The sequence below is a fragment of the Myotis lucifugus genome, unplaced genomic scaffold (assembly GCF_000147115.1).
Source record: "Myotis lucifugus unplaced genomic scaffold, Myoluc2.0 scaffold_8, whole genome shotgun sequence".
NCBI classification, from domain to species: Eukaryota; Metazoa; Chordata; class Mammalia; order Chiroptera; family Vespertilionidae; genus Myotis; species Myotis lucifugus.
Genome location: NW_005871056.1, coordinates 5973285 through 5983167, shown reverse-complemented (window position 1 = coordinate 5983167; position 9883 = coordinate 5973285). Strand labels below are relative to the sequence as shown.

The 9883-nt window shown below is 43.8% G+C and overlaps 1 protein-coding gene across 7 annotated transcripts in view; it reads right to left on the bottom strand.

The window, feature by feature from the left end:
- Positions 1-9883, bottom strand: part of TF (transferrin) — a 79729-nt gene that overhangs the window by 45666 nt on the left and 24180 nt on the right. For 4 of the 7 annotated variants that reach the window (XM_023749539.1, XM_023749542.1, XM_023749545.1 and 1 more), the window contains 5 exons: positions 8954-9095; positions 5276-5340; positions 4432-4616; positions 3092-3278; positions 2145-2419 (listed from right to left, as the gene is read on the bottom strand). The exons of 1 other annotated variant lie outside the window; for it this stretch is intronic. In XM_023749539.1, the coding sequence (XP_023605307.1) occupies positions 2304-2419; positions 3092-3278; positions 4432-4616; positions 5276-5340; positions 8954-9095 (695 nt within the window). In that variant the 3' untranslated portion in view covers positions 2145-2303. Of the gene's footprint in view, positions 1-2144; positions 2420-3091; positions 3279-4431; positions 4617-5275; positions 5341-8953; positions 9096-9883 lie in introns of those variants that run through there. 2 more of the 7 variants (XM_014450840.2, XM_023749543.1) reach the window with 2 other exon arrangements.

Sequence of the window (9883 nt, the reverse complement as noted above, 5' to 3'; positions counted from 1 at the left end):
ACCAGTGGGTCTTGGGTTTGATTCACAGTCAAGGGCACATACCTCAGCTGCAGGCTCGATACTTGGCCCTGGTCAGCGCACATGAGGGAAGCAACCAATCAATGTCTCTCTCTCTCTCTCTCTCTCTCTCTCTCTCTCTCTCCCCCCCCCCCATTTCTATCTCTCTCCCCACCCCCATTCTCTCTGAAAAAAATCAATGGAAAAAAATATCCTTGGAAGAGGATTGAAGAAAAAAAAAGAACAGGTAAAATACAAATTACCAGTATGGAGAATGGGAGAAGAGATATCACTATACATCCTATAAATATTAAAAGAATAAGGAAATAGTTTGAACAGTTTTATGGCAAAAGTAGACAATTTAGATGAAATGGACAAATTCCTTGAAAATCAAAAATTTTGCAGCTCTAGATTTTCTTTGGTTCTTTGTTAAATCTTACACTTTTTTCTGTGTTATGTTCATGTTTTCATTTAAATCCTTTGTGTGTTTAAACAGTTGTTAAACTTTTTCAAGTTTATTGTCTGAATACATTAATCTCTGTGGTTTCAGTTGTGTTTCTATTGGTTGATTTTTCTCCCGATTCTGGGTCACATTTTGTGCTGCTTTGCATATCTGGTAATTTTTGCATTTGATACTGGGCATTATATATATAACACGTTGTTGAATATTTAGATTTTCTTGTCTCCCTCTAATGATTATTGAGGTTTATTTTAGAAGGCAGTTAAGTTACTTGGAGATTGGCTTGATCCTACCAAGACTAGTTTCACACTCAGGAAGGGCAGTTATAGAGCAGCCCTTAATCTACAGCAATTTTAGACCCATATCCAAGGCATGACCGTCAGTGAAATCCTTAGGTTTTCAATGAGGTCTCTTCATTCTGGTTGGGAAGCCCTGAGAATTGTTCAGGATATAGGTCTCTCAGAGTTATTCTTTGCCTGGCCTGATGAACTTCAATTTCATTTACACACATGGAAATTAGTATTTCACTAAAGACTCAAGGAGACTGCTATCAGATCTCTTTTGTTATAAATTCCAATCACTGTGGCTTCCTCAAACTCCTATCTCTGCTTCCCCAACTCAATGTAATGAGCTCTCTTGGGTTCCCTCTCTCTGTGCTGTGATCTAGAAATTTCTTCTAGGCAAAAAGTAGAGTCAGCATTCTACTCACCTCTTTTCCTTCCCTTCTTTCAGGAATCATATTCCTACGCTGTTACTGTCCAACAGTTTGAAGACAGTTGTTTTGTATATTTTGTCCAGTTTCTTAGTTGTTAATGGAAAGAGGGCAAGTCCTATGCTATTTACTCTTTTATAGGCAAAAGTCTACATTCATAAAATTGACATTTAACAATATATAACTTAGGTTCCATTCAACACATTCATTGAGACACTACCATAAGCTGGAATTATGATAATAACTAGAGGCCCGGTGCACGAAATTCGTGCACGGGTAGGGTCCCTAGGCCTGGCTGGCGATCAGGGCCGATCAGGGCCTTTCTTCTGGCTGCTGGCTGGGGCCTTCCTTCGTTCCGCGCCGCCTCCTGGTGGTCAGCACACGTCATAGCGAGCAATTGAACTTCTGGTCTCCCAGTTGAACTCCCGAGGGGACAATCTGCATATTAGACTTTTATATAGATGATAGATAGATAGATAGATAGATAGATAGATAGATATGGCAAAATCTCTGATAAGAAACTGACTAAAAATAAAAGAGTATAAATCACATTTTCAGGAAGTTGACCATAAAAGGGTAGTAGGATTGGATTCTTGCAATCCCTTTAATATATTTTAATATATTTCAATTAATCTCAATCAAGAGTTTGATTCCACTTGACATTGTAAAATTTAAATGTTAAAAATATTTTTAAAATAAACTCATTCCTTATCCTTTGTTTTTATTATGTAAGTACTTGATACTATACACATTGATGCATAATCACCACTCAGACTCCCTTCAGACAGATTTATTGCATGAATTCTATTTAAATGACTTGACTTTTGGGTAGAATAATCAAAAAGTAGGAAGGGAATGAGCTTTTAGGGTACAATTTAAAATCAGAAGCACAATTCTAGTACAAAGAAATAGTTCCCCACCCCCACCCCCACCCCCACCCCACCCCCCGCCAAAAAAAGTGTGAGAACATTTAAGGAAGTTTTCTGAGAAGACAATTTTTATTCATTTTAATTTTTTGCATCAGGTATAGCACATAATTATAAAGATGTTAACACAGACCCACATACAGACAATTGAGAATGTGGCCCCATGATATCTGCAGGCTCTGAGCATCTCTGCAGTTGCCCACTTTGATCACTTTTTAACTTCCATGGAAGGTGCAGGTGTTGAGAAGTTCTGTGGAGCACAACATGAGAGAAAGACCTTTAGGTCCTGCCTGTACTTACTCAACACAATTCTGTTCTTATTTTCTAAAAGCAAATAGTAGGCGGTAAAGATTTTTTAAAAACGAGCACTCTCTCCTCTCAGTAATGTCAGTACTATCCTTAATCACCTACATTGTCCTTCCTTTCCTGCTCTCATTATCTGCAACACATGAAATAATTCAACAAAAAATCAGGTACACTCCCAATAATTGGGTTATCCAAGCTCTAATTTTATTTCTCCAACTTTTTTTTGAGGCATCTATGCCATTCTAGATAGAAAGGACCTACTATCATGTTAACTATATTTTGTTTCTATTGTTATTTTTTACATTTTACTTAAAGTCTTTGAAAATTGATCCTCTGAGTGGTATATACATGTCATTCCCAACCTTCTCCCTACATTTGAAGTGCTCACATACATACATTTTTATTTTTTACCAAAAAAAAGAAATATATATGTAAACAAGTTCAATTTCCAAATGATCTCAAGTTCTATTGCACACTCTGTCTCCTTCAAATGCTTTGGCCTTTTTTCAGCTAGTGTCTTATACTGTTGTCTAATTGAGTCACCTCATTGGTGAGTCTGAATCCTCCTGTAGCGCCAGGAACAAGCCCTCTGAATCTTTGTGCTCCTATTAGTACCTACCCAGGTCCTTAATACAAACATGTTTATCTGGCTCCTGACATTATTGCTCCTCAGTGTTTTATTCTACTCACCAGAGGGTAAGCATTGCCTCACATTAGCAATGGCTGTAAGATACTCTGGTCCTAAGTACTTTTGATAAGTTGTTTTGTCCTGAAGGTTAGCCAAACATTCCGTGTCATCACTGAAGAGCAGGTCCTTGGTTGAGGATCTGAACAACTGGAACATCCTATACTCAAACCCATTTCTTCCAAAGAGCTCCTGGGTCAGACAGACAGACAGACAGTGAGTGACCGGCAGCGCCAGAGAGCACAGGGTTGTGTATTCTGCCTCAAAAGACCTGAGTCTCCTGGACTGCTCTGCTCCAGCCCCTAGGAAACCTGGAACACAGCAACACTTTTGGAGGCACCATAGGAAAATGGCAAAAAGCATGGCCTCTAGATTCAAATCCTGGCCCTCGCTTTTCCTTGTCATGCGATCTTAGGAAAATTCTTTACTGAGCTTATTGAACCTCAGTTAACTCCTTTGTAAATGATGAAATGATGTATGTTAAGCAAGTGCTAAGCAGAAAGGGCTCCAAGTTTGCCACTATCTCACTATTCTGCCAGTCACTGGTGCTTTCAATTTCCTAGGTCATACTTGTATGTCTTGCTGCTTCCTGGAGCCCTTGCTACCTTGCCTCTTCTATTCTCTGGACCTGCCCCAGGTACCCATTTCCATCTCTTTCTTCCCCTCCCCTCTCTTCCTTTGTTCACTTCCCTTGTAACCAAGGACCCAATTCTTCAAATGTCTGTGACCAAGAACCTCTGATTTTGCCAGCTCTCCCTGAGTTGTCCTTTAGCTGGAATGTGTGGGCAGCATATGCCAAGACATGGATTACTCGACAAGGCTCTGGGTGTTCCCTAAGATCACTTGATTTATGCATGCCCACTGCTCAATAGCATCAGTCCTTTCGGGCTACCTGTAAAGGTCATAAATTATCTGAATGTTGGCTTTATAACTTTCATGAAGCCTAAAACAGTGTTCAGCTTGCCAGGTTCACGAAACACATTGGGATCTACCTAGATCAGATAGAGTAACCTCCATTCTGCTTTTCCCACATACAGCTCAGCCTAGTGTGAAGGGCACTGAGCTAACTCCCTTATGTCTGTGACAGAACAAGCCCAACAGGTACCATGACTCTGCTCAGAAAGAGGAATGAGTCTTGGTGAGACACTTCAGATGGCCACATGTCTGAGGCTTTTCCAATCCACTGATATCCTAGATGGCCCAGAGCAAGAAGTGAACACAGCCAGACGCCTTCCGCTTTCATCAGAGGAAGGGCTGCAAGAATCAAGTTCCAGGGAGGAAGAGAGTGAGACTGGGCTGGGGTGTGTCTGTGCAGGTCTGCGAGCTGAGCATGCAGTTGCCATACCTGTTGGTTGAAGAGCATTCTGCGAACAGAATCTGCCTTATCTTTCCTTGAGACCACAGCATGATTTGGGACTATGCCTAGGTGGCAGTTCTGAGCCTCGGTCACAGGCTTTCTGGTGCCATCGAGGCACAGCAGCTCGAAGTCTTTCTGCTTTAGATCCTTAGCCCAGTCTTCAGGGTTTTTTCCTGGGGAGAGAGAAACCAGGTCAACTGATAGCTTTTATCGAGGGAATGAGCTTGTGACCAACCCCCCGTTTCTCGGAGAATCACAGAGACACAGAGAAACAATAAAGCTTTTAAAATAAAACACAAGAGAAATATTCATAAACTCATAAGTTCATTACCTTTCTGATTAGTGCTTTTCAGCCCCATTAAAGACAAAGATTTCTTAAACAGGCATGAAAAAGCACTAACCAAAGAGGAAAAGATTGATACATTGAACTACATTAAGATAAAGAATCTCTGTTCATAAAAAAGACATCATTAAGAAAGTAAAAAGGCAAGATTTTTCATAGATGGACAATATATTTTGAATACATATAACTCTTAAAAACATGTATCCAGAATATGTCAGGATGCCTATGCATCAACAGAGCCAGACATGCTCAGATGGACTGCATCCTCCGCATGTTTGTCAGTTGGGTTCAAGGCCAATGTGATAACCAACCTGTCAAGTCTGACTGGACATAAAGAATTTTCTCATTTTCTACATAAAAAAATGTTAGAGCCAAAGTCACTAGAGTCTAAATGACTTAATAAACTTCCTTGACAGCCCACCTGGGGAGTGATTTCCCATGAGAAACTCAGATTTTTCCAAGGGCAGAAAGGACGGAGCAGGCACGTACCGTCTGTGTTCTGCAGGACTGTGGGGTGCTCCACGAAGGCCACGTCTCCCTTCTCAACCAGACACCTGCACACCAAGGGCCAGGTCAGTGAGGAGGGTCAACAGGAGGTTGGGGGGGGAGACACCAAAAGGGAGTCACTGAGAGGCTCACACCCCTCCACCCAGGCCGCTTGGCACATCTAACACTGACCACTTCCACACACACAGCTGTAATGCCTGGCTGTCCCTGGGAATTAGAGGAGAAATGTCATAATTTTTTTTTAATCTGCTTATTTAGTTTCTAATGCTCCTTATTTTGAACACTGATCAGTTTTTCCAGAGGAGAAACTCATATTCTCCTATTAACAGGGATATTCAAGAATGACACTCTGGTTGGATCAAAGTTCACATCAGAGAGTAAAATCAGCATGGAGGATGTGATTTTGAAGGAGTATTATCACACCCATATGTCTACTCGGCCTTAATTAAAGTTAATGTGCATCACTAGATATTTGTTCACGCTTAATCCCCAGAAAAATGTTTGTCTGTGGTTAAGGTGCATTCTTTATGAGAAGTATTCACATTAACATCAATTTTATGACATTTTCAGATGTAAATTGCTATTAACTATTAATTATGAGGAGCACCTCACCAGTTTTCTCTCTCCTAGCATCAGGTCTCTCTATACTTGGCTATGGTTATTACTCCCATTCAGTTTTCCTAAGCTCACTTGCCCTGTTTCTTTCCTTTAGTGCCCCTTCATACAACCCCAGTCCCGAATGAGCATGATCATCTGCCTCAGGTGTGTCTGCACCTCAGCAGTGAGGTAGACCAGAGACCTCCCCAGTGATGAACTTCACTTGGGCATTCCTCTTCTCCTTGCTCTCTTCTAGACCCATGGTTCTCAAAGCTTGAGCTGGGACCAGTAGCCTGGGTGCCAGCTGGAAACTTAGAAATGCACATTCTCAGACCCCACCCTGGACCTACTGGATCAGAAACTTATGGGGACAGGGCCCAGTGATCTGTGTTTTAACAACCACTTGAGGAGATTCTGATTTGTGCTTGAGTGTGAGAACTAATGCTTTCGACAGCCACCTCCTCACTCTATAGAGCAATGGCTTCAAAAATGTTTCCCACTTCCCAGAAATCTCTGTCTCTCCCCAACACTCCTACTCCAGCATGTGCTCCTACTTCCCAGAGAAGCACCGAAATCATTGCAGGGCTTTCTTTCAGCAGAGGTTGGCAGAGTGAGGTAGAATCAGCAAGAGACTGAGATGCAGTAACAGGAGAGGAAGGAGGGGATCCAAGAGAGTGTGGTGTCCTGAAGCCAAGGAAGAAACTGTATCCAAGAGGAGGAAGTGATCGGTGGTGCCAATGATGCTGGCAGATCAATAATGCAAGGACTGAGAACAGGTCTTTGGATTTATTTAGCAGCACAGAGGTCACTGGTGATTTAGAAGTGCAGTTTCAGCTGCTGGTGGATGTGGTGCACCAAGGGGTAGATGTGGTGGGAGCAGCCTGCCCATGTGCCAACAATGAGGAGGACTGTTTTCTTTAGATCATTTAAAAACAATAATAAAACTAATTCTGCTGGTTGGGGTTGGGGGAATGTAAACAGATTTGTAAACTGGGTTCTGGGAAGATTGAAAGGAAAGAAATTGGAGTGAGCAAGGATGTTGAACTTCTTCAAGGAATTTCGTTGTAAAGAGGAGAGAAATGGGAAGGAAAGGAAAATCAAGAGAGGTTTTACTTATTTATTTATGTTTAAGATGAAAAAATGGCAACATGTTTGTAGGCTGATGGAAATGATCTTGTAGAGAAGAAAATGTGATGATGCAGGAGAAAGAAGGGAGATGGGCTGGGGCAATGCCCTGGAAGAGGCTGGAGGAGGGGCAGTCAATGCTGGGACAGGACTGGGCCTTGCTAGGAGACAGCCTGGCCATCCCGAATAAGAGGATGGAGGGCAGCGTCTCTGGGCACAGATGCCAGCACATGGGTAGATGTGGCACTAGGAACAGGGTGGAATTTCTCTTTTGATTGCTTCAATTTCCTCAAGTGAAATGGGAAACAAAGATCTGATAGATGGAAGAGGGAGTGTTGGAGGATTGACGAGAGGGAAAAGTATGGAATCATCTTTTGGGAGAATGGGGTGGTGAATGGACTTAGAAACATATGACTCATTTAAGCTGCGTTCTCATTACTTTAAAGCAGGGGTGGGGGACCTTTTTTCTGCCAAGGGCTATTTGGATATTTATAACATCATTCGCAGGCCATACAAAATTATCAACTTAAACATTAGCCTACTATATTTGGTTAAACATTTAATTAACTCACCTCTAATACCTTGGCAGAGCCAGGCCAAATGATTTCTCAGGCCAGATGTTCCCCACCCCTGCTTTAAAGGGAGACCAGTTAGCAGGCACTGAGTAGTGGAATGTTGGACCTACCCAAGATTGTGGTTCAGCCAGGAGAGGAGGATATGTGCAGGGGAATAATTATCATGGTTTCCTGTGGAATGGACATTGGGTACAGAGAGGGAAAAGGACATGAGGAGGGATGAGAACAGAATAGGGTTGTAGAATCAATGGAACACAGGTCAGTAGGAATGAAGGGCTGTTGAAGTCGGGAAACTATAGGGAGTGAAAAGGCCGGTAGGAGGTGGTGGGGAGAATGAGGTGTTTGCTCTTTGTGTGTTCATCTTCCTTTTGGTAAGAGGGGAGGTCACGGTTTGAGACAGAACTCGATTCTAGGTCCTCTAATATATCATAATAGTACCAAAATGGGACTATCAACCCTAATACCAATGCACCTTCCAATGTAAAGAAAAAGTAAACTGTTTTAGCCTAGGTTTAACATTTAGCATATACTAGAGGCCTGGTGCATGAATTTGTGCACTGGTAGGGTCCCTCGGCCTGGCCTGCGGGATTGGGCCGAAACCAGCTCTCCGACATCCCCTGAGAGGTCCCAGATTGCAAAAGGGTGCAGACCAGGCTGAGGGACCTCACCAGTGCACAGTTGGCACTGGGGAGGGACACGGGAGGTTGGCCAGCTGGGGAGGGGCCACAGGAGGGCTCAAGGGCATGTCTGGCCCATCTTGCTCAGTAGGGATTGGCCGGACCCCAGCAGCAAGCTAACCTACCAGTCTGAGCGTCTGCCCCCTGGTGTCCTTTATTTATGTGTTTATTGTCCTACTCTCAGGGGACCTAGGGGGTGGGGACTGTGTGTGTCTTGTTGCTGCAATAACCCTCTACCTTGACTAGTGCTTGCCTCATACTAGGTGCTCAATATATATTTATTGCATGGATAAAGGAGCCCAGGGATATCTATTTTTAAACTGGACTCATCAGCCAGGTGTAAGAAGCACGTGTAGGGTGCCCCTCCTTTGATTTTAAACTGGGGCTCTGAAGGAGTCCATGATGTCTGCACAATCACACAGAAGAAAGGGGCAAAAGTAGAACCAGGGTTTTCCCTGGACCATCATCTTGCCTCTCCCCAGGTGCCTTCAGTCTGCTGGGTCTGTAGGAGAGTGCTCCAGAAAGGGGCGGAACTTGAGTCCTTGGGGCCAGTGGGAATTTGCAATTCTAGTTCCAAATTCTGGCTCCTCCTAAATGCAGCACCCAGATGCTGGGAAAAAGGTGAAAGGACAAGAGGTTCATGGGGTTGGTGCCAGAGAGAAAGGTGGTGCACAGACACTACTCACCTGAGTGCCCCACTGGAGCCGTAGTATTTCTCGTGGCTGTTGGGAGCACACTTGTGGGCTGCATTGCTGCCGCCGCCGCACAGAGCACAGAAACTGGACTCTGGATCAGACCCAGGGGCACAGCTTTGACTGAAGAATTCATCTGTGCAGGAGGAAACAGGAGGTCAGCTCTTTCCGCTTTTGTTAGCAAGAAAGCCTCAGGTTTTTGTCCCTAGAATTGCCTGATGATGTAAAGACACATTCAGGTATCTGGTACCATATTATTCAAAATAGGAACCTTATGAAAAATTGTTTTAAGTTGCAGCTGGAGCAAAGTGAAGGGGGACTAGCTGAAGTTGGGGCAAGGGTCTGTGAGTTCACAAAAGCCCACCCTGTCCTGGCACAGGAAGAGCGGGCATAGATTTAATCCTAAGAGTGGACAAAATTGGAAAACATGTCCCACTGTTTTCCGACCTCTGCTGCCCTGCCCTCTTTACAGGGTCTGCCATCATGACTCCAAGTCCAAGAAGGGGCCCGAGAGGCCCAGCCACCAAGCCCTGTGCTGGGCTCCAGGGCACCACAGTGAGGACCTACCCTCCTGAACCCAAGTCTATGAGGCAGCAGTCATAACCCAAGCAATCACACAGTGAATTTGTTTCTCCCCTTGCTCTGGGGGAAAAATACAATCCCACAGGCCGCAGATAAAGAAACCCCATGCAGACCTGGGAATCAGAAAGAAGCCTCAAGTCGAGAGATGAAGAATGAATAGGAATTACCCAAGTAAAGGGCAAAGGAAGCAGCATCTGCAGAGGCCTAGGGCAGGGTTTGGGGGTGAGAGGCAAACTGCCTAGAGAGCTTAATGGAGGCCACTGGGGCTGGACCACAGCAAGAGTGAGTAGGGAGGGGCAGAGATCCAGACCACATGTGACCTTCTACACTTTGGTGTAGATT